The sequence below is a fragment of the Caenorhabditis remanei genome, chromosome I, assembly GCF_010183535.1.
Source record: "Caenorhabditis remanei strain PX506 chromosome I, whole genome shotgun sequence".
NCBI classification, from domain to species: Eukaryota; Metazoa; Nematoda; class Chromadorea; order Rhabditida; family Rhabditidae; genus Caenorhabditis; species Caenorhabditis remanei.
In genome coordinates this window covers 6,523,728-6,551,185 of record NC_071328.1, presented here as the reverse complement: position 1 = coordinate 6,551,185, position 27,458 = coordinate 6,523,728, and the positions used below count along the sequence as shown (strand labels likewise).

Sequence of the window (27,458 nt, the reverse complement as noted above, 5' to 3'; positions counted from 1 at the left end):
AACTCATAAAACACTCACACACAAGCCTCCTCCATCCCTCCCCCCAACTGTCCTTCTTTTCTCATTTCTACCAGAGGTGCGCCCCCCTACTCCTCTGATGTCGGCTGGTCGTTGATGATGGTGCCCTCTCTCACTCTCTAGACGTTTAGTTATATGAGAGAGGTGTGTGTGTGTTCTGTTTAAATGAGAAAAAACGATATACTGCATGCTTGCTTTTCACCGCCAGTCGGTACTCCAACCCAGACTGAAAATGAATGATAGCGACGAGGTGAGCGAAGAAGAGAAAAAGAGAGAGCTGATAAGAATATGATAAGAAGAAGAAAGAAAGTGTTATGGTGTGACCATTAGTTCATTATTGTCGATTGCAGGAAGGAAAAAGAGTGTAAAGTTTTCAAATGAAGACAGAAAACCTAATGATGATATTTGATAGGGGAAACACTTTCTACGAGAAATCGAAAGGAAACTAGGGATACTGTACTTTTATTACCGCTGAAAATCTAACTGCCTCAGTGAGAAAATAAGCTCTACTGCACTATCAATTGTGATATTTAATATGTCAGTCAGTTTTCACTCGAATAGGATATCAGATGTCTCAATTAGGGAATCCACCTACTCCCGGTTCATAATAAAACGCATTTGCTCAAAGAAGATTAACTCCAATTAATCCATCATAAAGGTAGAACCGACTTCTCCTCATTAGAGCAAAAGTCAATTCCATAAAATAGAGAATGCACCGGGATTAGTAAAAGACTTCATATTTGAAAATTATGGAGAGAATTCGAATTTTGTCATCAGACATGTGGCTTCTGATGCCTGATATGAATAAAAAAACATAATCGGGACAGGAATTGAGCATAACAAGATGAGATTACCTCGAAATAAGAGAGCTTTAATCTTTTCTTTTTTGGCTTCTTCTGATGTTTGTATATCAAAAAGAAATTATAATTCTGAGAACACTGGTTCAACTATACAATGTAAGTCTAGACAATAGAGTGAAGTGTGGCAATAGATGATTCCAAAAATAAAGAAAACCGGTAAACAAGTTTACTTGATATTCCAAATTACAGATACTAAATCCGCATTTTCCAGGTGAAAAACTGCAATTTCAGATGGCTGAAAATGGTCCAAAAAATGGGAAAACAAGATGTTGTTGCCAGATTTCTTTATTGAAAAAGCCAAAAATCAAGACCCAAGATTACAATTTTAGAACTCATATGAGCACCGAACACCAGCATGATGAGATCTGAAAATACGTCTCAGTAGTGATTTGTACAAAGTTGAGAAGTCGAAAATCCAGGAAAATCTTCTGGATAAACACTCAGAAGACGTCAATAAACTATTAAGTTTATTCTAATAACAGTTTTAGGATCAAATCATCCCACGGGTGTCACGATTTTGAAAACAAGAGTTTTTCAGGATTTTCAGAGATTTCAGGCTTTTCTGTATCGGAAAATATCTACAGTAATCCACTTCAAACAATGTTCAAACTTTCTATTTATAGAAAAAAAAAGGCCAAATTGCTCAAGGTTGTCTGAAATAGAGAACGCTACTTACAGTAGCCTTCCGATTCAAAGAATTTGCCCTTGGGATTCAGATCTGTGGTTCTTTGAGTGACCTCAGATTTCTGAATTTCGAAGATTTCAAAGGACGCCGAAACTTACAGTAACCCTTGAGAAATTTCAAAAATTCAGTTTCTTTTTGAAACAAAAAGGAGTAAGATAGTGAAATTAGACCGAATGAAGTGAGTAAAACTTGAATCTTTTAGAAGATTCCATTGAATATTAGCATCACGAGGAATGAGAGAAAGAGCTCACGGCTTTTTAATAAGCTCAAGATATGAAAGAAGAGAAATTGGCGAGGAATTGAAAAGAAGACGTCGTCCTTCTCTATTCAGAATGAGGGAGTATGAGCCAAACAAGATGGGGAAAAGGGAGAAAAGAGGAGGATATATAATTTGTTGGAGGACACACGAGGATAGAAAAGGAGAACGGGATGGGATCAAACTAGAGACGCAGAGATATCTCCTCACCGGGTGTGTGGCAGCTGGTGAGCTCCCCCTTCTCTTCCCATTTTGGTCACTCTCTTGTTGTTTCCTCTGCTTCTTCCGAATACTGCTTCTTGTGCTCTGTTTGTGGTTCTTCTACTCCTTCTACTACAACTGCTTCTTCATTGAATGCTCCTCCTTTTTCCATGATGACGGGACACGACGTCGGTGCCGATCGTGAGAGAAAAAGAGGGGGGCTAGTGTCTAATACTCTGTCTCCATATATTGAATGCCGGAGAGCAGCATGAAATTGTTGTTGTGTCCAAATGCGAAATTTATTAGAGGAAACTGGATAAAGGAGAGGAAGGAATGGGGCAGAGGGATTTACATTTTGCAATAGGAAATTTCATAAAGAAGACGAGATTTTACTGGAAAAGTGTAACTTGATCGTTTTTATGGTTCGAAATGATATATTTAATGTTTTTAAATGTAAGTCTAAAAAGATACATTTCTGAGAATTAGAGTCTCCTATTTAGTCATCTTAGTAGATTGGTCTCATTTTCAATAGAAACGGAAAAACAAATAGCTTTTCTCATGTTTTTAGATCAGAAGACAACACGAAAACGTGATTTTTTAGTATGCAAATCGATTATATTCTCAGAAATCATATATTATCGGAATAAAAAAGTTCCGACATTTTTTACCGACGCGCAAAAGTCCCGCCACTGATCTCCGGGAACGCCCACTTATTATCTTGCAATTTCAGGGCACGGTTTCAGTTCTATTTACACTGATTTCGCGGGCAAAATTTTCAAGAATACTACTTTTTTAATGAAATTTGACAGAAAAAAACAAATTTCAAGGAAAATAGATCAAATTTCATTAAAAAAAGTAGTATTTTTTAAAATTTTAGCCGCGAAATCAGTGTAAATAGAACTGAAACCGTGCCCTGAAATTGCAAGATGATAAGTGGGCGTTGCCGGAGATCAGTGGCGGGACTTTTGCGCGTCGGTAAAAAATGTCGGAACTTTTTTATTCCGATAATATCTCACATGCAACATACATAAATCACTGAAAAGCTTTCAGAAACCACTCAAATTTGTTTGAATCGCGCCTTTTTCTTGGTGTCAATGCAAATGCGCCCCACTGCACTTCTTCTGAATTTTGTCGCGAGAAATCCTCGATTTTCACCATTTTGAGAGCAATAAAAATAATGGTTAACGATAATTTATATTGATTTTCTACCGAATTATATTTTTCAACAAATTATTCGTTCTATATTGTTTGTATCAAACCGTACCTATGTTTTTTTTTGTTTCAGTTTCAAGTTTTAACTTAAAATCTCTATTTTCAGTCATGGCTTCCGTCAAAGAAGAATTAATCAGCGAAGTGGAGAGTGAAGCACAAGTCATGCAGATTGTCCAAGCGGCTCTTGAAGGAATCGATATGGATGCATTGACGAGTATGACACCGGGACTGCCACAAGTCGCAAGACAAAATGCGATTAATAGTCTTTTGGGATCGAAGAAGTTAGTTATTCAACAGGCTCCCGGTGGTCTTCTGCGACTGAAAGTTAATACAAGTCAACAAATTGCTGGAACCGAAGAAGAACAAGTGGTTAGTATTTTATCGAGGAGTAAATAAATAAAAAGAGACCTATCATTTGTTAAAAAACAGGAAGAAATTGAACTTTCTAAACTTCTAAATATCGTTTTTAGATCGCTCAAATACACCTATCTCAAATTATTCTTGAAATTCGTTTTTTTTTTTTAGATATATGGCCTGATCGAAGAATCGAAAACACGTGGAATCTGGATAAAAGAACTGCGCGATGGATCGGGACTCAATCAGCTCCAATTAAGAAAAACACTGAAATCATTGGAGACGAAAAAGCTCATTAAAACTATCAAAGCTGTCGGGACCACCAAGAAATGCTATATTGTGTTCGATTTGGAACCGGATATGTCATTGACAGGCGGCACATTCTATTCGGATCAACAATTAGATTCTGAATTGATTAACACATTGATCAGTGTCTGTGGATCGTATGCAAGTAGTCGAAGAAAGCATGCGATCGAATCAAATCCAAATAACATTCAAATGCAACGAGAATCGAGTTATATTCGGCCACAAGAGGTTTGTTTTCTTATTCATTTTTATCTCAAAAAATCTGAGAACTAGGGAAATCGCAGGAGTTGATTATTGTGTTATGAAACTTCAACATACTCGCAGGATTTTGTAATTGAAACAACAAATATTATGAAAACTTCTAGTTCTCAAATGCAGCTGTACAGAAAATACAAATCCGTAATTTTTCAGATCGCCCAATTCATAACCGAAAAGCGAGTGCTCAACGTTCCGCTCTCATTGGAAGATCTCGAACGAATTTTGGAAGTGGCTGTTCTAGATGGAACAATTGAAAGAAGAGCTGATGGAAAGATCCGAGCATGTGCCCCTCGTTCAAGTATTTCCCCATTAGTGTCTGTTCCGTGTGCTGTTTGTCCAGTTGTCGAGGATTGTCGTCCTGGATATGTGATCTCACCACAATCTTGTGATTATATGAAAAACTGGTTGGCCGAGTTATAATAAAACGCGTAATTTCTTTTTCATCTTATTTATAATTTCCGCTTTTTTGTTGATTTTGTCCTACTTTCCTTGTTTTGTTACTACACTTTATTGTTTCTGAAATACCCACGCTTCTTTCGCGCGTTACCCTCATTCTTTAATAATAAAAATCATATCATTCAACGTGAATTGCACCAGCTTCTCTCGCATTTCTTTATTTCCTATTACTCTCGAAAATCAAAAAAAAAGTCGCCAACGCAATGATCATGATAATTGTTATCTCGATGCTTATCGTTATGTCTAGTCACACTTTCGTCGTTTTTTGTGCGAAGACGAAAAAAGAAAAGAAGGATAATTTATTGGCAGTGACTCCACAGGTTACAAGGAATCTAGTGACTTTGCTAAAAATACAAGGTTTTAGGCTAATACACCAAATAAAATTGGCAAAAAACCATCAATAATTGTGGAGAGAGAAGATCGAGATTCTACAAGAACAAAAGCTGGAAACCGACATTTAAAAGATAGTAAAGAACCAGATTCAACGTAAGAAATTGAAAAAAATATTCGAGTAGTTTTTAGTGAGAAAAAAGTGATGTTCGGTAGAAAGATTACTAGAATATCATTTAAAACAATATTTCAGTGATGATGCTTTCAAAGACCTGGCCGCCCGTCTCCAAAAAAAAGAGAAACAAGATAAAACAAATGATTCACTTCTTGTAAATGATGATGAGAATCCATTAGTTCAACTCCAAATGCCAGAACGACCAGTTGTAGATTTGAAACAAGACGGTATTAAATTAGATAATATAGTCCAAATGGAAAAGAAGCCAACATCAAAACAGCCTAATAATAAAGCACCAACGCCAACGACAGGTCCAATGACAGCTAAAGATGTATCAATATCAAATCAGATAGAAGAAGGAGAAAAGAAATCGAAGAAATCACAAAAAGGAGCTACTGTAACTGGAAAATCAAAATTAGAAAGTCCGATAAAAACGGATAAAACACAATCGGATCCACGTATTGATCAAACACAAATTGCCACGTTGGAAGAAGATGCGACGAAAAAAGAGAAAGAAAAGAAGAAAGAAGATGGATCACAGGTAAAGGTTTTCTGGAATAGAAGTACTCCAGCAGACCGAAATTGAGAGTAAATCAACTATCATTTTTCAGAAGAAGACATCAGGATCTGCAAAGAAACTCAATAAAGATCCGAGTGTGAAAAGTAAGGTTGGGGAGAAATGAACGATTCGACAAGCTGCTCACTCTTTTTGTTTTAAATTTTCAATAAAAATTTTGATTTTTTCGGATTGAAAAGTGATCTTCTAATGTTATCTCGTTAACGTTTTCAACAACAAAACCTCAATTTGAGAAGTTGTTAATTCTTTGTTAGGCTTACTTCAAAAACAAATTCAGAATTTTGAATTCATTCTTTGATTTAGCCGTTTTTCGAATTCGTTTTGTTCGGAATCGTAGTATGTATGATCTCTTACTTTACCATGGAAACATTAAATTCTGTCAGCTGAAAGTTTGAAAATTACTGTAGCTTTTTCCTTCTGAAGAACTTTGATTAATTTATTTTTTTCATTGAGATTTCAATATCATGATTCCATTGACCTAGAATAAAACAATGGACATAAAATTGTATATTTTCCAAATTTCAAAAGTTTCCAATTTTCTACTCCAAACTAATAGTAAGTCGTACAAGAATCTAGTGAACAGGTGGCCTCTGCAATGTTGGAGAGAGGAACATCTGTACTCGGAGTGTGAAATATAGGATAGTTTGTGGATCGAAAGTAGAACAAATATTTGAAAATTCAGTCTCTTTTATCGGCGTACAGAGCTCTATAATCTCCTTATTTTGCACCGAAATAGGTCAAATCGAGCAAAACTTAATTTTTTCAGAAAATGGTTTCCACTTTTCTGAATTATTTCACAGAGCATAGTCAAATTGGACACGCTTCCTTTTCTACCAGACGGCAACCAATAGATCTGAATGATCCAATATTGTCCTATGTTTGGTTATGTAAATGCTCTCCCCTCCATCTCACTTTCCAATATTTGATATGTCATTTTCCAATTTTTTATTCATCCATCCCACCTCTCCTATGCAAACCACGTATTTACACTACTCCTCTCTTCTCTTTTTGATCCAGGAATGAACAATATGGTCTTCAAATATTTCATATTGGTTCTATCAATTGTTATGATTATTATCTTATTGCATCAGACTGAAAGGGTAAGTTTTCATGGGTGAAGAGTAAGAGATTTGCGTCTGAGAGGAGAAGAGATGGATGGAAAATCGGGTGTAAGTAGAACGAAAGAAGGAATGGAGGCGGGTTTACATTGCCTCCAATCATCCGAATCTCTTTTTTGGACTCAGACCGAATTGGGAACGGTCAGTATGTCATGGGCTACGATTCAATTCTAATTTGGACGAGCTTTTATTCGGAACAGTTAGGATTAAGAATAGTGTCAATTGGGTTCTTCACAGACGGCCTCGTTAAAAAGAACTATAATATGAACATTATTTTGGTCTGAACGTTTTTTTTTAAATAAAACTACAAAAAAATATCTTTCGTTCAATATTTTCAATGAGCTACCGCAGACGCCCTCTTATTTGAGAAGTTACAGTTTTATTGCAAGCTATCTCTGTGGCACCACTATTTGTACCTTCTATGAAAGTAAACCTAAAGTACTCCAGACCGCAACTTTGTGATAATTCGTAAGAAAGTACCTAAAAACGAGAATTGAATGACGATTCTGAAGAATGGTCATGATTGTGTTATCAGTGAAAACGCCCTATGCTTTATTTATTTTAGTCTGACGCACTCTCGATCTTTCACTCAATTTCCTCCGGCAGTTGTAATGTAATTCAACCACTTGTTCTATTCTCCCTCACTGTTTCAAATAGTCTTCTCAACTCCGGAAAAATCGAACAAGGAACATTGATTTTTCATTTCGTTTTTTAACGAAACTCCAGTACATTTTGAGTTCTGCTCTCCGAATGAGGCTTTCGAGATGGCTGAATGCCTCTTTTTGTTCGATATTCCAAAAGAGGATATGAATAGAAATAGAGTGACTTGAGCAGACAAAAAACAATCTCCATTTCTTCCGACCTGGGGATTTTGTACTGCAATTCCAGCCGTTTTTATTTGGTCTTTTCGATTAGTCTTTTTAAGTTCATCCCGATTGAAGACTGTTCAATAATTTTTTAAACCATGAGAAAAAGTCTTATTTTACCGTAAAACACCTTATTTCGTTTTTTTTTCCGGAGTTGAATAGTATTGAGAAACGAAGTATTACTTCCAGATATGATCCCTATGAATAATAATTTCAAATTTCTTCTCTTGATTTCTACTATAATTGTTTTTATATTTTTATTGCAACGGTCGGATAATGTGAGTTTTTTCCTTATAGTAAATCTAGGAATGAAACTAATTAGGTCGTTGGAGTATCGGAGAAGATTGAGAGTGGACGTCTTGAATCGCCGATCGTATCCAAAGATGTATCACGAGTTGCGCAACTCCGTGGTCGCGTGGCTCAACCGGTTCGGTTTTTTGTCTTGTTTCAGAGCTAATTTTCATAAGTTCTAGTTAAACTGAAATCAAATTCCTGTGAATTTTGCCGTGGGCTTTCTAGATTTTTTACTATTATGTGGGATCAACTTCTGAAAATCTTGTATTTCTAGTCTACATAGGTATCGTACTAGATCAAATCAACGATCTGAAAAGTGTGAAACTTTGTATAACAGTCATAAATGGGGTTTCTCCCTTCCAAGTCATTCTCCAATACTTGTTTTTTTCAGATCTCATTCAACAATGAAACTGTATTCCAAGTGCAAGACTTCACTCCAAAATTCTATTCCAAGTGGATATCCTGTGGAGAACGAAAGTTCCTGAACACTAATGACAAAGCCAATAAATTCTGGGATGACTTCAAAGGGAATTCTAATGAATGTGACAAAGAAGCCGAGATTTTAAAGAATATGAAAGCACTTCCATTCCAGAATAGAGATGAGATGAAGTATGCCATACTACCAGTTCAAGTGAGTTTATTTGAAATTTCAGACACCCATTCCATCTTTTAACTGAAACTTTTAAATTTCATGAAGTTTTACAAAAAAATAAGTTCGAATTCATATTTGAACCAAGTTTTAAAATTTTGTGAAACGTTGAAAATTTTCAAAACTTTTTAAAAATTAGGAATTTTTCCATGTATCCGGATGCCCATCTGTTTGTCTCTTTTTCCGCCTCAAAACTTCATTGAAAAAGAAAATCACAAAATTGTGCAACATGGGTTCTTTTTTTTCTTCTTCTCTTCTTCTTTCTTCTCCTCATCTTTCTTCTCATCATCCGTTCCACCGTTGAACGTTTTTCTCGCAGACAGATGGCTCTTCTGCTGGGGTGGCGGTGGCTCCTTGATCGTTTTCTTTTCCTTTTTACTAGAATTTTGAGTTGTTATTTTCGAATGATCGTTATTTTTCTCATTTTGCCACTGTTCCTGCTTAATAACCATTTGTTTCATTCTCTCCACTTTCCTATCATATTCATCTCTTTCCTTTTCTTTTTCTTTTATTTCTTTTATTCTTTCTATTCTTCTTTCTTCCCTTTCTCTTTCTCTTTCTTCCTTTTCTCTCATTCTTTCTTCTTCTTTTTCTTGTTTTTCCTTCTCTTCTCGAGCTTTTTTCCGCTGGATATAACTGACAGTTTCCACTTCTTTTTTAGCTTTCGGTTCTCCTTTTTTACTCTTATTCATCTTCGATTCGTTGAATTTTTCTTTCAACAGTCTAAGACTTTCTGTCAATTCCTTCAACTCAATTTCTTCTTTTCGAACCGCCCATTTCTCATAATTCAACTTATCCGAAAAGTCATCAAATGTTGTGATTTTCATAAATTCTGGCGGAACCAACTCTTTCTCTTGATGGAATATTTCAAGATATCCTTCTGGAGTTTTATAATTGTAGAACTCATTGGGACTTGTCTTCTGAAAAAAGATTCATCTGCTTGTATTTATTCAAAAGGTGAGAAAAAACTGACATCATCATGCTTCATCTGTTCAATTTTCAAGACGATTGACTCATTTGGTTTCATAATTTTATATCCTTTTTTTGCATGGCAAGTGTCATTTTCTTGCATTTCAAAAAGTTTCAGATCTTCTGATTTGAGAGAAAAAAAGAACGAATCGAAGTGAAGAATCACGAAAATTTCTTTGTCAGTTGGATTATTGATAGATATTTCCATAGTTTCAAAGGAAGAATAAATTAGTTTTTCCGGGTTGATTTTAAGAAGAAATGGAGAAACTGTGGTTGAAGATTCGGGATTCTCTGAAAATTTTTAGTAATTTCAAAACGTTTTCTGCTGTTCAACATGTTGTATAGAAAATGTCTCATTTTCCTCACTAACGTTTCTCATTTTCTTTTTTCGAATCTTCTTTCTTCGAACTTTTTTTTGAATCTTCTTTTTCTGGCTGGGGAAGAGCTGGGGATTCTGGAGTTTCTGTATATTTTGAAAACGTTATTTCGAAATTCTACGAATTTCTCACTTTTGTCTGGTATATCCTCCTCTGTTTTCGATTTTTCTTTCTCTTCCATTTTTGAAAATACAAGTTGATTAATTGAAATGAAAATGAAAACTTCTCACAAAAAATGTCAAGTTTTATTCATCAAATTTTCATAATTTTCAGAAATCCTCCAAAAATGTGTTCGTTACTCTCGGAATTGGACAGGACATTACAGCAGAGGAGGCATTTGCGAAGGTGGGTGAGAGGGTTACGGTAGTTATCCGTGATTCAAATACTCTATTCGATGGCCAGCCTTGTACAGTACTGGCCTTAAAGACACTTGCAGTTTTTAGTTGAAATTGGTCAACTTTGTGAGTGTGAGACGACCTCCCTGATAGTCTCACAATATCAATTGTTTATGGAGTGTAAAGCAAATAGAGCTTCATTTGTGTAGTTGACAACTTTTTTGTACGGACAGATCCTAAAAAGTAATCAATCTTCAAAGTGATTTCTCGAAATTGTTGCCTTTTCCGTGCTAAAGGGAAAGATTTTCGAGCTGTTTACATTGACTGCCTGTAACTTCTTAGGATGTTCACAAAGTGGATAATTTTCCACTAAAAACGAACTGCAAGTGTCGCATTCTTCATGGCCAGTACTGTAAATCTATATCATCCTACAGTAATCTTTTAGAAAATGAAAGAATCAGGTCAAGATGTCACATTCTACGGAGCCGATCCAATCGTTAAAGGAAATTCTGAACAGTATTCGAGAATTGGAAAATTCTTCCCATTTGCAGTTGGAGCAAAAGCTGGATACTCGACTGCCAGTGTCCTTTTGAATGGTTTGAAATCTTAACTGCTTATCAGAAGCTCTAATTTTATCATTCAGGTAATTATGTAGACGTCTCTGTTGTCCATGTGGATATTTACTACTTTTTGAGCGAAGTTTTGGGAGAAAAGGTGAGAATTTTAGACGAAAATTTATACCCAGGCTGACTTTCAGTTTGTTGATCATCTCTGGATGGATGCTGAGTACGCAGAATATGGAATGCTTGATATGTTCTATAAAAACAGTCGAATGGATCGAGAAGGACTGACTTTCTGTCAAATGAGTTTAGAGGTATGACAACGTAGTGAGAAATTACACAAATCAATATTCGAAAATGACTGGGAGATAATATTTCAAACTAGTATTTTTCTTTATTTCAAAGGCTAAGATAAAACAACTATGTTCTATTGATAACAAATAAAATATTTTCGTTATACCGTATTTCCTCCCCAAATATCGTATTTTCAGGTCCATAATCCAAAACAAGGCCAGAAGGAACAATTCATGGAATTCATCAAAAATTTAATAAAAGAGAAACAATTCGGTTTCTTCTTCAGTGAAAACGTGTCTCACATGAGGATGTGGTTATTCAACTTCGGAAGTCAGTACTGTGTCAATAAGTTTTTCGCTTAGTCATAATTTATTTGCAATGTTTTCATGTTTGTTGATTTTGTTTTTCTCTTCAATAAAGCCTACTGGGATATTCAAACATTTTCAACACAATTATACAGTAGCGACTACTGAATTTTCAACTTTTGCCGTTCTCAGTTCAAAATCTTCGGCTACTTGGTACGGTAGTTAAAGCTCGTTTACTTGTATAAACGTTGCGTTGAATGTGCAGCCAGATATCCTATTTGGAATGTCAGCCCAAAAAATGTCTCAATCTGAAAGTGCCGCCCGCCAAATTTTTCCCTCGGTAACTGGGGATACATCGAAGATCTTGAACTCTTCCTTGTGAACCTAATCTCACTACTTCCGTTATTCTGAAACCGTTTTGACATCGAGAAGTATCGTAGTGATAATGGAGGTGATTGTCGTCTTGTTATCAGCGGTCACAACCAATCTTTTATTTATTTTTGTCTGTATGCATTGATTCAGTACTATTTCAAGTTTCTTATTCATTTTGTATATACGCTCTATTAAACGTTTAATTTATTTTAGTTTTGAATCAATTATCAACGTAGCATTTTCCACATACAACTTCGGAAAACTTACAGAGAAAAAACCATGAATATGAATTCATCGACAATGTCCCCTGGTGGAATGACAACGAAGATGTGGCAATGGTATCATATTGAATTAAACGATGTTATACTTTTTGAGGGATGGAAAGTTCGAGATTCTGGAAGTGAGATCTTTATTGACTTGGAATAATCGGTAGTCTTTCAATGTCGAAGAATACTGTAGCCATCGCAATCCTACAGTTATTTTATCTCCAAAAAATAACTAATCTCTTCGAAATTCTATACGTTTCTATTCATTTTCAGCAATGGTTTGGAGTTGTTTTGTTGTTGGATTTGCTGGAGTTCTCCTTGAATTTTTGAAATATTCCAGTTGGATGACATCTGAAAAAATGACTTCAGATATGGCTGATGTGGATCGACGAACCAAGTACGGTGGAATTGTAGTGCCTAGCAAGTACAGGAATAAACAGTGCGCCCTTTTTCCAATAGATAGGAAATATCTATTTCAAATTGAGATTTTCAGATTCTGGTCAAGTCACATCATTCAATCTTTTTATCACTTTTGGCAGACTCTGTTGGCATTTATTCTGATGAATATTTATATGACTTTCAATGTTAGTTTCAGAAATATTTTGTTTTGTTTGAAAATAGAAAGTTATCCAAGATTTAAAGACTTTTTGGAGTTTTGATTCTCCTAAATGCGCTCAACCGCAATAGACTCGTTTTCCCTTGATTTCATGTCATTTCCAATGGAGCAAACTTGCATCTCCGTTACCTCAATTTTATCCATTTTTTAGATCTACATATGTCTCTCACTCTGTCTAGGACTATCAATTGGTCATTTCTTCTTCGGTTCGAGAATTCATTAATCAATAATTTGTTCGTTTTCTCTAATTCTCTTCTCTCTAATCTTATCTTTCGTCTTTTAAACTGATAAAACCATTTATTATGTACATGTATATTGACTTGAACAAGACTCAAATCGAAATAATACTGCTCTTTCCCTTTCTTTTTGCTTTGGATGTTTGAAAATACTTTTGATTTTCGGTTTCGATTTTTTATGATCGATGTGACTCCTACAGTAGATTTCTAATAAACTAAATTCTCAAAAATTACATTTTCAGAATCAAAATGAAGATGTCCGGACCGCCGTTCATGCATATGTGGTTTCACACGAAACCAGAGGATACTGTACTTTTCAAAACATGGAATGTAACAGATGCTGGGAGTAAGTCTCAATAAAATTAGATTGATATGATGGTCTAGATCCTGAAATCTTAGTTTCCTACGAAATAGAAATCGAATGAGTCTCTTTTTTATGAACTTGATGGTCGAACTTCTTCAGCCAGAATTGAATCTTCTTCAAGTACCAATATGCATATTTTCAGCAATGGCATGGGTATGTGCAATAGTAGTCGTGGCTGGAATCTTTCTGGAAGCAATGAAATATATGAGATGGAAAATAGAAAAATGGCAGAAAAAGAAAGAAGAAGTAGTTAGCAGAGGGTAGGTTTTTAGGAGGGACCACCTACAGTAAGACTACGGTAACTACAAATGAAAATTAGAAAACTGTAGCTACCGTAATCCTACAGTATCCCAATGTAAATCAGGTTAATTTCATTCCAAAAACTGATTTATTTTTCAGATATTTCTCCCGACTATTCGATCCAATCCACATGGCACAATCGATTCTTTTCATGATTCAATTGAGTTTCAGTTATATTCTAATGCTCTTATTTATGACATTTTCTGTTTGGTTGGGAATTGCAGTTGTTGTTGGATTAGGAATCGGTTATCTTATTTTCGGATCGAGAACTCTCAGTTCTGGATGACACAAACATTTCATTTGCAGATAAATCATTTTTATAAACTATTTGAATTGTCTGAAATTGTCTTTGATTTGTGATGAACCGAAGGAACCGGTGAAATTTCGATTTTTTTGTATTTTTTGAGTTGGGAAAAAGTGAAGTTGTCGCGGATCGGACTGGATCTTCAATGCTCAAAATCGAACTTATGAAAAATTATTAGATTTTTTGAGAAAAAAACAGCTTTTGACCATTTTTCAGAATTGAATCAAATTCCATCAATCCTATACTTTTTCATAACTGTCCTTAGGCGTCATTAGATTTCCTTTTTTCCGGCTGGATGCGACACAGTACCTACAGTAATCCTACATTAAACCTACCTTGAAAATTGTGTTTGAAGCGACGTCTGAATCCTAAATTTTACAAAATCCTCTTTTCTAGATTCTCCAAATTTTCAGAAATGATGATGGATATGATGATGATGTATTTCCATTTCCGAATTGAAGAACCCATCCTATTCCGTCAATGGAAACCAACTGACACCCCTGGATACGTCTTCTCGTGTATTTCTATTTTTATTATTGCGTTTTGTTTGGAATTATTGAAATTCGGAAGAATGTGGATGACTCGAAAACCAAAGATAATGGTATGAAAGTAGACAGATCTTTTCAAAAAGAATAAAAATTGAAGTATTTTTCACAGACTGTAGAATGTTGTTGTTCAACAAGTGATGGGATTTGGGGTATTCCAGAGACTACAGTAATAGAGCCACGCGACAAAGTATCTATTGCACCGTGAGTGTTAAAGGTCTAGAGATAACCTAGACCTCAGCATCTTAGAAACAAATATTTCAAATTTTCAGATTCACAATGGAATCCATCTCCGATTGGAAGCATTTCATGTCGTCTAGCTTTTACTTTGCACAAAATTTTATGGATTACTCACTCATGCTCATAGCAATGACCTATAACTACCCACTATTTTTGTCCCTTTTGGCGGGTTAGAGCTTTACGATTTCCAGATAAACTTCAAAAATTATTCATTTTCAGGTCATGCTGTTGGATATTTTCTAGTTGGACCCCTCATGACAATAGAAGAAAGTGAAGCAGCTGGAACGTGTTGTTCCTGAACTCTTCTACATTTCGATCTCAATCTCGTTTATACCGCCTTTTCCAAAGTTTCTAATAAATACAAAATCCGATTCCTCCACTCGAGACCCCGTTCATCCTAATTTCCCGCCAACCCGTTTTGAGATGGGCGGTGCCTAAAACGATTATCGATTTTTGATATTAGAGCGTACTTACTATCTGCAGAAAATATTTTTAACTTGGCGGTTGTCGCATGTTCGCGGTAAGACCTTCAAATTATCGATTTTTTTACCTAAAATATTTCGAGAATATTCTAATGCATTTCGATACCACGTGTGCATTTTCCGCTTTTCCTTTTTTGCAATTTTTTGTTTTTTGGTGGTTCCCTGTGTGTTCTTTTTCCATCAACTTGCAATAGCAACTTTTCTTCAATTTTCCAGCTAGGGCAAAAAAGAAATTAAGGAAACTACTGCTGAAACTGCTATCTGTCTTTAAACCTTCAGTTTTTCCTTTAAAAAACATGTTTTTGTTATAACTGAAAATTTTGTTCAATAAGTTTCTCTTATGAGTTTTTGACGCGGTACGTCAAAACTTTTTTCTGAATTCACGGAGTATTGATTTTCTACAGTAAACCGCAATGCGCGTAAAATAATAGACTTGGTGAGGTTCACTTCGACGTCAAAGTACACAGCTTGCAACGCGGGAAATCTTTTCGAAAGTAGGTTCAGGCGCGTTTCTCTTCTTTGTATCCTTCATGAAAGCGGTGATTTCGCTTCTCGTTTCACTGTTTTTTTCTTTTCAATATTCACTTTTGTTCTGTTTAGTTAAATATTTCCCAGATAATATTTTAGGTAGACTGAAATACTAATTTTCTGATGACTCTTGAATAAAATTCTGAACCCATACATCGTGTTAATAGGGTCAGATGACGATTTCAAACGTTTAAGGAACATTTAAATTTTTCAACCAATCGTTTCTTTTTTTCTTAAAAAAAATTCAATGTGTTTTTTCTCGATGTAGGATTCGTTGTTGTGTTTGCGGAAAAATAACGCACTAAAGACTTTGAAGATATCAATAATTGATTAGTTTATGTGAGACACCATAGTTCCACTCTCAGAAAAGAAGCGCTCCTTCTATGATTCTCTGTTTTGTTTCTCCTCGCCGTGTTCACTCCTTTTTAACAGCCTCCACGACCATAATTTTATAGCCCGTTTTTCTATTTTTGTTGGGCGTCACAGAAAAAGGTGCTTCCGCTCATTCTTAATAGAATTTATTTCTCTAGCGCCAGAGAAATTATAGTTAGCGCAGGCCGTGTTTAGAGGAGCATCGATCGATTTCGAATCCTACATCAGCATGCGCTGCCTTCCAGGCAAGACACTCTCCTCTCACTATTATATTTCGTTTCTTCATCTGTCAGACGACGAGAGTCGTGTGGACCTATCGCTAGAAGGCGTGGTGCCCTCGCATAATTCCTTCATTCTTCACTTTCATTTTCCCATTAGAATTATCTTGGTCACGAGCTCTTCTATCTTGCTATTGCTATGGCAACGTCATCACTCTCACTTCTCAGTAATCTCTTCGAACCTTTATTCATTCGCGTTTCTTTCAGACTCGTAAGTATGGCTGACGAAGCAGCACCAGCCGGTGATAACGCCGAATACATCAAGATCAAGGTCGTTGGACAGGTAAAATTAGTTTGTGCAGTTTCAGAATAATAATCATTGTTTATTTCAGGACAGCAACGAAGTCCATTTCCGAGTCAAGTTCGGAACATCTATGGCTAAGCTGAAGAAGTCGTATGCCGACAGAACCGGAGTCTCAGTGAACAGTCTCCGGTTAGTTAAAAATTTTACATTTCGGTGTGAACGATGTTTATTTTCAGTTTCCTCTTTGACGGACGTCGCATCAACGACGAGGACACTCCAAAGACGCTCGAGATGGAGGACGATGACGTCATCGAAGTGTACCAGGAGCAGCTCGGAGGATCCTGCTTCTAATCTGTTGTATCTATCAAACTCTTACTACACTCTAATCCGAAGACAAAACCTTCCTCCACCCTTCCTTCCATTTCTGAGATACTCGGCTTGTTTTCCCCGTTCATCGTCTCCAGGCGCGGTACCTCAGTATGCTGTCCCATAAATTCTCTTTTCCTCTCGACCTTTTAAAACATTTCGAACCGTATTATAATTAAAGTAAAGTCAATGACGTTTCAAATAACTTATTCATCCAAATAAACTCCCTCTGTTTTCGGATTTAAAAAATGGCGAATTCACATGAAATACTAAAGATTAAAGTACATTACAATAAGTTATTTCGAAAGGAATTCAGATACACGGGACTCAATTACTCTCTCCGTCCATTCCCCGCTTGCCATGAAGTTTTCAATCTCTTCGACGGTTCGTGGCAGATCACTCAAATTCTCGTTTCCGGAAGCGCGAATAATGACGTCATCTTCGATACGAACACCGCCTGATCCACGGTATTTATCGATTTCAGCTTTAACCAAAAATGCGCTTTTCACTGGATCAGCGAGAGCTTCATCAAGAAGGAAGTCGATGAAGTAGCATCCTGGCTCGATAGTGATCGCCTGGAATAAAGTAGTTGTAAGTACAGCAAATTACACTTTCATCTGAATTGCGAAAGCCCAGATTTACGCTCTCAAAAAGACCGATATACTTACCATTCTCTCCATCAAAGTTCTAGTTGTTCTCAAACTTTTGAGGCCTGGAAGAGTTGATCTTGGCGTAGCATCTCCCATATATCCACCACAATCATGAACATCCAATCCGATCAAATGACCCAATCCATGTGGCATAAAGACTGCTCCAACTCTTGCTTCCACAGCTTTATCAACATCTCCAACAACCAGTCCAGCGTTTTTCAGATGCTCCAGAATAACTTTCTCCGATAAAATGTGCATGTCAGTCCATCTGACACCTGGTTTTGCTTGCTTCAGAACGGCCAGATTGGCATCGAGAACAGCATTGTACACGATTTTTTGCTTCTCGGTGAACTTTCCATTCGATGGGAAAGAAGTGGTGATATCAGAAGCGTAGCAATTGTATTCTGGACCCATATCGAACAGACACATGTCTCCGTCTTTGATGAATTTATCGTTCGGTGCATTTGCATGCCCGTAATGTAGGACGGATCCATTGCATCCGGTAGCAGCGATACACGTGTAAGCGAGATGACGACATCCTCCATGATAATACGATGTATGACGGAAGAGACTCTGAAAGAGAGAAGTTTAGGTTTCAGAATTTTCAGAAACAGAAAACTTACCTCCAGTTGATACTCATAAAGACCGGGTTTCATGTGTTTCATGGCTGCACGATGAGCTTCCGATGCAACTTTGCTGGCGTATCTCATAACATTGATTTCCTTTTCCGACTTGATAACTCTCAACTCGGCCATTACTTTGTAGAGAAGTTCGGTATTGACTTGGAAATCTTGGCTTCCCGCGAACTTTGGCTCGACCAGTACATCTCCAGAATCGGTATTCTCGGCACGCTACAAGATGAGAAAAGTAGGTTAAGATGTGCATTCAGAAGTTTTCTGACAAATTCAAATTAATTAAACTCACCAAAAGGTAGACCTGCTTCACTGCCAGCGCCTTCAATTTCTGTGCAATCGTCTGCTCTGAATCATTGAATACAACTTCATCCACTGCATATTTCTCCTTGAAATACTTCTCATCATTTATTTTTCCATCCCAAATAGCATAACTGGGGTCCAATCTTGGTGCGAACAACGTCGTTTTTCCAGTCGACACATCAATAATTCCGTAGAATTCACTCTCATTCACACCAAAAGTCCAGAAGAAGTACGACTCTTGACGGAATGGGAGATCAGCCGCATCTGTGTTATAACGATTCTTCTCGATTCCTCCTTGAAGTAAAACGGCCGAATTTTGTGGAACTTTCGTTTTAAGATCTTCGATGAGACGTTGACGATTTTCGATGAAGAGGTCAACTGGTACTTTGAATGTTTTCTCACTTAGTTGAAACGTCATCTGAAAATCGACATTTTTTGATAAATTTAACTCGGAAACTGAAAAGTTATGAGAAAAAAGGTTTCAGATTGGAAAAATCTACTGTTATCCTGAGAGTTGCAATGTAGAATTTGAAACAAATGAAAAAATGAAGTCTCAGAAACACGTGGTAGAATTAGAATGAAGTCGATTACACAAAAAAGGAAAGTGAATGGCTAGAGTTGTTGGATGATAAGTATTCTGACGGGTGTGATTAAAAATGTAATTTCGAAGATTTTTCAGACAAGTAGAGTTGAGTCATGAAGAAGAGCTCACGTTTCTGCTTGTAAATCAATAATCAATAACGAAGCCACGGCGTTCCGGTTAGCTAACCTGTTTACCGAAAAGAGGGCAACTAATATGTTTAAGATCTAGATCTGTTCTAGACTTAAACAAAAAATCGAATGGTTGATGATTTCACAGCATCTACTTCGATTTCAGGTTTATCTTTTATCTCACTCTCAGGAAATGCACATTCCCATATTAAATCATATTGGTTGAAAATAACATTCCGGACGCAAGATGATCATTGTTTTTGAAGTTGTCACACAACTTCCAGAAAGTATTGAAAAATAGTGGAAACTTGAGAAGACACGTATCAAGAAGACCAATCAATGTGAAATAGAGAATAGTGAATGGCGAGAATTGCTTGATGATAAGCAAAACGACGCGTCTTGATTATAATTTATCAATTCGATACAAAAAAGTGTCGAATTGCAAAAAGGGTTGGTGGAACCAAACATCGCAAAAACTGTTTATGAATTATGAAATTTTAATTTAAACTTTGATTTTTTGATGATTTGGTAGAGACAGGCGAAGAAGGGTAAAGCATTATAAAGATGAAGAAAATTTCATGAAAAGAATAATGTTTCGGGGAGTGGGGAAATGGGGAAGAAATGATTTGAATCAATTTTCGTGGTGTCGATATGAAAAGAAATACAAAGAATTGAGAAGGAAAAATAAATGAGGGTGTGACAGGGGACCAGTCAGGAGGGGGAGAAAAGCTTGTGGGAAGCTTGAATTCCGAAAAAATTTACAGAACTTATGGGTGGGTAAGACAATAATGAAATGATCAAGAGGAAAAACAATTATTTTTAAATCTGTAGATTAAAATTCCAGCAAAATGGATCCCGTTTCGTCAATAAAAAACCGTCAATCATTGTTTGAGTAGAAGGACTTCTGGAGACTACCTCATCAGGGCATCAAGCATTGGACGATGTGATTGTTTCACTTTTTCTTTTGATTCGACGATGTTCATCCATATCCTCTGCCGTCCATATTCATTTTCTTCCCATGTTTGAAGCTCTTCTGATACTTCCATCAGGAAAACTTGTGTTCGGTGCTTACGCACGTCGTCCTGAAAAAACGATTTTGGTTATGAAAACTAAAACTCTTAAATTTATCAAACTTTTGTTTCCTTTTACTCACTTGAAACATGCCAATCTTTTTTAGAATCGTTCCTCGGACTCCGGCTTCTTCCATTAATTCTCGATGAGCCGCCTCTTCTGCACACTCGTCTTTCTCGATTCCACCACCTGGTATGACCCATTTTCCTCCGTCTTTTCCACCACTGACAAGCAAGACAAGTGTCTCTTTACCAGTCCCTGAATAATAAGAGACTATTTATTGAATACTCGGAATTCTAGACCATAATCTTCTGAACTTTGAATCACTAAAAAAATCTCTTTAAAATCTAAATCTCTCAATCTCTAATCTTCTTTCTGTCTTCGAAATACACATTTTTGTCAGCGACGTCCATATTCTTATCAGTGTTCTTTCTATCCGTTTGTATAGGCAACAAGATAAAAGAAAGAAGAAAAAGAAGTGAGAAAAAATAGTTGTACCCGACCGAATAAATGTTAATCAACGAACTTCCAACGTCATATGATAAATGATGATCTTTGAAATCTCTCCAGGCACGTGGCACAGAAATACTTTCTTTTTTGGGATATCCCTCATAATTAAAATAACTCTAATCTTGTGAACTTTTGACGTAGTTAAATCATAAACCACACGTAGACAATCATCTCTTTTTCGTTCTTTCCTATTTGTTTTCTTGCCCTCCCATGTTTTTTCTGCATCCTATCTGCACAAAGATAAAGGTGCGCGGGCGCAGGTAGCAGAGAAAAGACGAGTGGATTTCTAAACTGATTGCGGGTTTTTTTTGGTGTATCTGACGAACTGTGTGCGTTCGTTGGAATAGAAAGAGAAAGAAGATTGAAAATTGAAAGAGAAATGATAAGGTGACTTTTCAAAGTTTTTTTGTGGAGAGAAAGAGAGAGAAAGAGAGAAATCAGTTGGAAATGAATGGCCTCGATTGGTTTGAGGGAATTGAAACTCGTGAGAAAATGAAAAATCCGTTTCAGGAGCAAAACGGAGCGTCTAATTTTGTTTTTCAATTCCGTAATTCTATTCGCTACAATAATTGAGTTCATGGATGAAGTTTCAGAAATCCAGTCTCTTTAATAATACTGCACGTACCTTTAATGCATAGAGCAGCAGATCTGATTCGAAAACCTTCAGTATCTCTGAGACGAACTTTATTCCGTTCACTCTCTCTTGACTTCCATCCAGAAAGCATACACGTCTTCTTCTCTCCACTATCACCACCACCAACTTCTTGTCCTTCTTCCTCGTTTGCCGCCACCCCGTTGCTTATGATAATTGGTGAGCCCGTCGTTGTGTCAGTTGTATTGCCTACGATTTGGCTTGTCGTCTTGTTAATTTTGTTACTGCTGGTTTCTCCCTTGTTCGACGACGGCTCACCACGACTCAGTGTCGAAGTTATTGTGACTGAAAATAGAAAAAATTGATGAAGGGAAGTCAAGAAAATTGAAGAGTTGAAAAAAAGAACATGATAATTTCATAGGTTTCACGAAGGAATAAACAAGGTTTGTTTTTAGAATTAATGAAAAAATGAGAAAAGAGAAGGCTCTGAATTTTTTAGAAAGAACACATGTGACTCGGAAGCAAAAACGTGACGATTCGATCTATCTTGTAGCTTCAAATATTAAAAGAAGATGATGATTTCTAACAAGCCGAAACACTGCCAAAATTCAAACGTCATGGTTAATCATGTCGAATAGATATGGCTCGCGAATCAGATATTGCAGTGGGCGGGGCGACAAAAATAGGCGGAGTCAAATAGCAGGGTGGCAAAACTGGGCGGAGTTTGAGATTTGCCAGATTGAACTGATTCTGATCTTTACTCTCGAAATTGGGAGCTGCCTTTGTGACGCGAAACTTCTTTATAGCTATGGAGCACATTTGCGGGAAATCAAATTATCCTTCATTTTGTGCAAAAACACAATGAATCCCGGAACTAAAGTACACTCATGAAAAAGAAAAAAAGAGAGAAACATGCGTCAATGAAGAAAAATGGAACATTATGAGAAGAAGAAGAAAAGAGAAAAAGAAAAGAAAGTGAAGATGAGAGAACGACCAATAAAACTAACTAATAAAACCCAGCTGATCTTTTTTGTTTGGTTGCTTTTTGTTGTGTTTTGACTTGTTCAATATGCCAATGACGCAGAAGGATTTTGGGAGGAAAAGTGCGACCGGAGGAGTTCGGAACGGTTTCAAAACTAGAAGACTTGCGGCAGGGTTGATAAGAAAAGATTTAGTTCTTGAGAAAGAGAGATGATGTTTGAATCGAAAATTTCCTACTGATCTCAGAATTCGAATCGGGACAAGAAAAACGAGGAAAAAATTCAAGAACTGTCTCTCGATTAAGGGTAAATTTCATAAACATATTTCCCCAAAACCTTTTCAAGAAAACTTTTGAAAAAGAGATGATGTTGGAACGATGCCAAGATGCGAAAAAGGTTGATCTTATACTTTTTAAAAAGATTAAAATATAATAGAAACATATCAAACTTATGGGATTAGAAATTAGAGAAGCCAATGTCAGATGATTACTAGGATGAAAGTTGAAATTTTGGCAGATCTAAAGAGAAAACAGCAATTATTTGAGTTCTGCCCATATCTAACAAAAGTTTGTAAAAACTGAAAAAATGAAGAACAAAGAGGATAGAAGAAGAACCCAAAAATGATTATTTATTCGATGAATGAGTTGAAACAGGAAGAGTCGTTTGGAGAGTGGATGAAGAGAGAGAGAGAAAGAGAGACGGGAAGGAAGGAGAGGACGGCTCTTCTGTTTTTCGACGCTGTTGGTTGAAGGAGGAGAAAATAGAGAGAGAGACCTACTAAAGAGAGTCTTTTTCTCAAAAAAGAGACTCAAGAGAGAAAATGAGAGAGAAAAAAGACAACCCCTTCTCTACAGCCGCTCGGCTAGCCGCGACGCCAATGAGAAGACGAAGAGAGTAGATGACATTGACGAGTAGAGTGTTGAGAAGACGAATATGACAGAGAGTGTCAGACAAACAAACAAATGCACGCGGGGCCTTGTCTTTTTGTCTCTCTTGTCTCGTTTGGCTACTCTCTTGATTTGATGATATTGACTTGTGATTTTATATCTTTGGAAGGAGACGAAAGACTCTGGAGAATCGGATATTTTTAGATGAAATAGAAGTTTTTGCAAGATGTCTGCAAAGCGGTGTGAATAGATTGAAAAGAAATTGAAATTCCAAAAACTTTTTCCAACTCTTTCATATGGAAATAGATTTTTCAGTTTGACAAAAGCAAGAATTGTAATGATAAATCACGATAGTTAGAAAGTGAAAGAAATATCAGGGAATGTAAACATTGTATAGGCTGCCAGCAAATAGGAGTCACAATATAAAATTTGGGTTTTTCTCGTCGAGATTCTAGAGGAAACAATACCAATTTAATTTTTCGGAATATCAGTATCACGAACAGAAGAAATATCAGAAAGAATAGTAAGAACAGAAAGAAACAACGAATATCGTTTTAAGAGCCTTTTTATACCGCAAAGCGGGCTTATATACTATTACAATAGTTTATTGGGGAAAAGCGGGGGTTTGCAGAGATGGGGTTTTATTGGGGACATCAGAGAACGAGGTTTGCAGAGGGTATCAGATCAAAAGATCTGACAATAATTCTACAGGACCATTGAGTTGTTGTTTTCACCAGATGCACCGTTGACTGGATAGATATTTAGAATTAGAGATAATATAATTTCTAACAAAGAATATTTCATATGATATCATTAAACCGAAATTAGCCAGCGAAAATTACAAAATGTGGTTTTGAAAATTTTCAGATAACAAGATGATAACAAAAACAAACTGAATCACGAGAAACATCAAGACAACATTTAACACCATGAGGTTTTTATTAGTAGAAAAAACGGGGACAACACATAACGGAAGAAAAAGAAAATATGAGAATGAGAACAAAAACAAAGAAAAAATAACAAGTGTGGGTAGGTGGAAAAATGGGTCAACAATAACTCAAAAAAAGAGACACTTGATTGCTTGTTTTTATTCATAAAAAACGACATCATCATTCTCTCCAGCGTTTGGTCCATGCATCCACATATCATTGTCGGTTTCCGTATCTGCCAAGAATGGGAGCCACTCTTCCAGAAAACCAGGAGAAATGAAGCGATCGATTGAGTACAGAGTTACGAGAAGGAGAAGGAAGAATGTCATTGGATAGAAATACATCCAGTTTGGAGAATCTGTCCAATGTTGAGCAGTTACTTCTGACAGCGAAGTTGGTGTTGAGATCATACTGAATTTCGTGACAGAAGTGATACGAACTTCAATCCATTCTCCCATTTTGCAGTGTTCAAGGGGAACAAGAATTTGTTCGTAGCTCTTGTTGTGACCGACTCCATGAAGTTTGTCTGGAAAAAATTACAAATGTATAGTTAATTACATTTTGGAGTTTAAACTGATCAAAAGTTGAAAAGATTATGAAATCAAAGAGCAATGATCAATCTCATACAGTATTCCATTTCTCTTTTCATAAAATTTGAATATGGAATTCACATTGTTTGCACTGTGTCGACCATTGATCATGATGATTTGAATAATAATGGGATACTGTAGAAGAGAACATTCAATCACCATGTAAATCACGTGCTTCATTTCTATTTGAACGGAATTGATAGAAAGATGAAAGGGATCACCAATCAGTGATGAGTTCAATAGGCAGGGAAAACTTGAATTTCGAATTTGAAAGTAATCCTCACCTGCTGCCACTTCTGTGACCAGAACATTATGAATCTCTCCAATTCGATCCTCCGTGAATCTGGTATATGATCTGAACAACTCTGACATTGCAGCAGTTCTCTTTCTCGCTTCAATCGTATCAATCTTTTTCAATCGTGCTGCCGGTGTTCCGCTTCTCGGGTAGTACTGATTGATGAAGAGTGATGGAAATTTATATTTTCTGACCAACTCCATACTTTCCTCGAAATCTTCCAATGTTTCAGTCGGGAATGCGAGAATCATATCAGTGGCGATGTAGATATTCGGGACACTGAAAAAATAATTGATTTATAAACACACACACACACTGAAATTTGATCTTACTGCTTGATCATGTAATCTGCAATTTGTTCGAAATGTCTTCTCGAGTATTCTCTTTTCATATCGGTCAACACTGCATCACTGGCACTTTGTACGGGAATGTGCAGAAAGGCGTAAACTTTCGGATGATTTAGGATTTCCGCGATTTCCTGCAATTTTGGATATTATTGTTTTAGTTTGGGAAGAAAAAAAAAAGTTTTGTTAAGAGGCGTTGTCTGTAAGATGAGGATTCCTCTTGGCACAGTTGCAAAAAGTTGTTTCAATTCAAACTCTTTTCACAGCATATGTACCCCTATGGTAGCAATTTACAAAAAATATGTCACCAGTCCCCTATGACGTCATCGTAGGAAAGTATGCCCAATAATCGACTTTTCACCCAAAAATTCATAAAAATTTCAATTTTTTAGATAACATCGGGAAACTTTTGCAACATGTTAGGAATGTTTTTGACTACCCCTACACAAATTTCCAGCTCCACAGACACCCCAGAAACTGTTCAATTAAATTTCATTTTCATGTTTTTTCAACTTTTCTCGAAAATTCCCTCTAGAAATCCTCAAAGTTCAAATCGTATTTGTATTCCCCGCTAAAAGTTCTATTAGGACCAATTAAAAACATCAAAAAGTAGGGGGACCATTTTGAGATATTTCGATTTTTTCAAAAATCACATAAGGGTACCCCCTTATGAAAATTTCATTTTTGAAAAAAATTTCAAAAAAAAATTTACTCCGAAAATAATTGGAATGTTGATAAAACCCTTGAAATAAGTCACTCACAAAATATAAGATCTCAGAAATGTGTTTGAACGGATTGCGTTTTTTTTGTTCATCCAATTTTTTCAAGTTTTTTCCCGTTTTTAACAATAATTTGTCCAGAAGTCCTCAAATTTTATAAGATATTCTAATTTCTTGCAAAATTTAACATATATTTCAATTGACATCATTAAAAAACAGGGGGACCATTTTGAGATTTTTCCATTTATTTCGAAATTCAGATAAGGGTCCCCCCTTATGATAGAAAATTTTTATCAAAAAAATAATTCAACTTTTTTTTGATGCAAAAACGTTGAGAACATCGATGAAATATCGAAAACATTTTTTTATAGTTTGAACGTTTTTTGCATCAAAAAAAAGTTGAATTATTTTTTTGATAAAAATTTTCTATCATAAGGGGGGACCCTTATCTGAATTTCGAAATAAATGGAAAAATCTCAAAATGGTCCCCCTGTTTTTTAATGATGTCAATTGAAATATATGTTAAATTTTGCAAGAAATTAGAATATCTTATAAAATTTGAGGACTTCTGGACAAATTATTGTTAAAAACGGGAAAAAACTTGAAAAAATTGGATGAACAAAAAAAACGCAATCCGTTCAAACACATTTCTGAGATCTTATATTTTGTGAGTGACTTATTTCAAGGGTTTTATCAACATTCCAATTATTTTCGGAGTAAATTTTTTTTTGAAATTTTTTTCAAAAATGAAATTTTCATAAGGGGGTACCCTTATGTGATTTTTGAAAAAATCGAAATATCTCAAAATGGTCCCCCTACTTTTTGATGTTTTTAATTGGTCCTAATAGAACTTTTAGCGGGGAATACAAATACGATTTGAACTTTGAGGATTTCTAGAGGGAATTTTCGAGAAAAGTTGAAAAAACATGAAAATGAAATTTAATTGAACGGTTTCTGGGGTGTCTGTGGAGCTGGAAATTTGTGTAGGGGTAGTCAAAAACACTCCTAACATGTTGCGAAAGTTTCCTGATGTTATCTGGAAGATTGGAATTTTTATGAATTTTTGGGTGAAAAGTCGATTATTGGGCATATTTTCCTAGGATGACGTCATAGGGGACTGGTGACATATTTTTTGTAAATCACTACCATAGGGGTACATATGCTGTAAAAAGAGTTCGGATTGAAACAACTTTTTGCAACTGTGCCAAGGCCCAACACAAACATTCTCACTCTTACAGATAATGCCTCTTAAATACAATCAAACATATTTTTTCAAT

The 27,458-nt window shown here is 36.1% G+C and overlaps 9 protein-coding genes across 9 annotated transcripts; 5 read left to right on the top strand and 4 right to left on the bottom strand.

Moving 5' to 3' along the window:
• Positions 1–3,340: 3,340 nt before the first annotated feature.
• On the top strand, positions 3,341–4,570 carry GCK72_001236 (uncharacterized protein; the record flags this gene model as incomplete). Its single annotated transcript, XM_003111135.2, has 3 exons — positions 3,341–3,601; positions 3,758–4,120; positions 4,304–4,570. 3 exons carry the CDS (start codon positions 3,341–3,343, stop codon positions 4,568–4,570), a joined length of 891 nt encoding a protein of 296 aa, XP_003111183.2.
• A 239-nt stretch (positions 4,571–4,809) lies between these two features.
• On the top strand, positions 4,810–11,512 carry GCK72_001234 (uncharacterized protein; the record flags this gene model as incomplete). Its single annotated transcript, XM_053722886.1, has 10 exons — positions 4,810–4,926; positions 4,971–5,092; positions 5,190–5,652; positions 5,723–5,779; positions 8,358–8,597; positions 10,235–10,310; positions 10,758–10,892; positions 10,940–11,010; positions 11,054–11,170; positions 11,348–11,512. 10 exons carry the CDS (start codon positions 4,810–4,812, stop codon positions 11,510–11,512), a joined length of 1,563 nt encoding a protein of 520 aa, XP_053591531.1.
• Positions 8,828–10,142, bottom strand: GCK72_001235 (uncharacterized protein; the record flags this gene model as incomplete). Its single annotated transcript, XM_003111086.2, has 4 exons — positions 8,828–9,535; positions 9,589–9,875; positions 9,955–10,047; positions 10,094–10,142. The coding sequence occupies 4 exons, from the start codon at positions 10,140–10,142 to the stop codon at positions 8,828–8,830; spliced, it is 1,137 nt and encodes a 378-aa protein (XP_003111134.2).
• A 594-nt stretch (positions 11,513–12,106) lies between the features above and the next one.
• Positions 12,107–13,895, top strand: GCK72_001233 (uncharacterized protein; the record flags this gene model as incomplete). Its single annotated transcript, XM_003111385.2, has 5 exons — positions 12,107–12,227; positions 12,367–12,517; positions 13,188–13,291; positions 13,452–13,569; positions 13,709–13,895. 5 exons carry the CDS (start codon positions 12,107–12,109, stop codon positions 13,893–13,895), a joined length of 681 nt encoding a protein of 226 aa, XP_003111433.2.
• Positions 13,896–14,328: 433 nt separating this feature from the next.
• On the top strand, positions 14,329–14,997 carry GCK72_001232 (uncharacterized protein; the record flags this gene model as incomplete). The annotated part of the gene is made up of 4 exons (XM_003111093.2): positions 14,329–14,514; positions 14,571–14,662; positions 14,731–14,867; positions 14,918–14,997. 4 exons carry the CDS (start codon positions 14,329–14,331, stop codon positions 14,995–14,997), a joined length of 495 nt encoding a protein of 164 aa, XP_003111141.2.
• Positions 14,998–16,575: 1,578 nt separating this feature from the next.
• Positions 16,576–16,953, top strand: GCK72_001231 (uncharacterized protein; the record flags this gene model as incomplete). Its single annotated transcript, XM_003111107.2, has 3 exons — positions 16,576–16,641; positions 16,691–16,791; positions 16,839–16,953. 3 exons carry the CDS (start codon positions 16,576–16,578, stop codon positions 16,951–16,953), a joined length of 282 nt encoding a protein of 93 aa, XP_003111155.2.
• A 311-nt stretch (positions 16,954–17,264) lies between these two features.
• GCK72_001230 (uncharacterized protein) lies at positions 17,265–18,971 on the bottom strand (the record flags this gene model as incomplete). Its single annotated transcript, XM_003111231.2, has 4 exons — positions 17,265–17,543; positions 17,637–18,191; positions 18,242–18,469; positions 18,543–18,971. 4 exons carry the CDS (start codon positions 18,969–18,971, stop codon positions 17,265–17,267), a joined length of 1,491 nt encoding a protein of 496 aa, XP_003111279.2.
• A 1,204-nt stretch (positions 18,972–20,175) lies between these two features.
• GCK72_001229 (uncharacterized protein) lies at positions 20,176–22,256 on the bottom strand (the record flags this gene model as incomplete). The annotated part of the gene is made up of 4 exons (XM_003111345.2): positions 20,176–20,346; positions 20,418–20,593; positions 21,471–21,782; positions 22,199–22,256. The coding sequence occupies 4 exons, from the start codon at positions 22,254–22,256 to the stop codon at positions 20,176–20,178; spliced, it is 717 nt and encodes a 238-aa protein (XP_003111393.2).
• A 2,135-nt stretch (positions 22,257–24,391) lies between these two features.
• Positions 24,392–25,461, bottom strand: GCK72_001228 (uncharacterized protein; the record flags this gene model as incomplete). Its single annotated transcript, XM_053722885.1, has 3 exons — positions 24,392–24,759; positions 25,108–25,397; positions 25,451–25,461. The coding sequence occupies 3 exons, from the start codon at positions 25,459–25,461 to the stop codon at positions 24,392–24,394; spliced, it is 669 nt and encodes a 222-aa protein (XP_053591530.1).
• Positions 25,462–27,458: the final 1,997 nt, after the last annotated feature.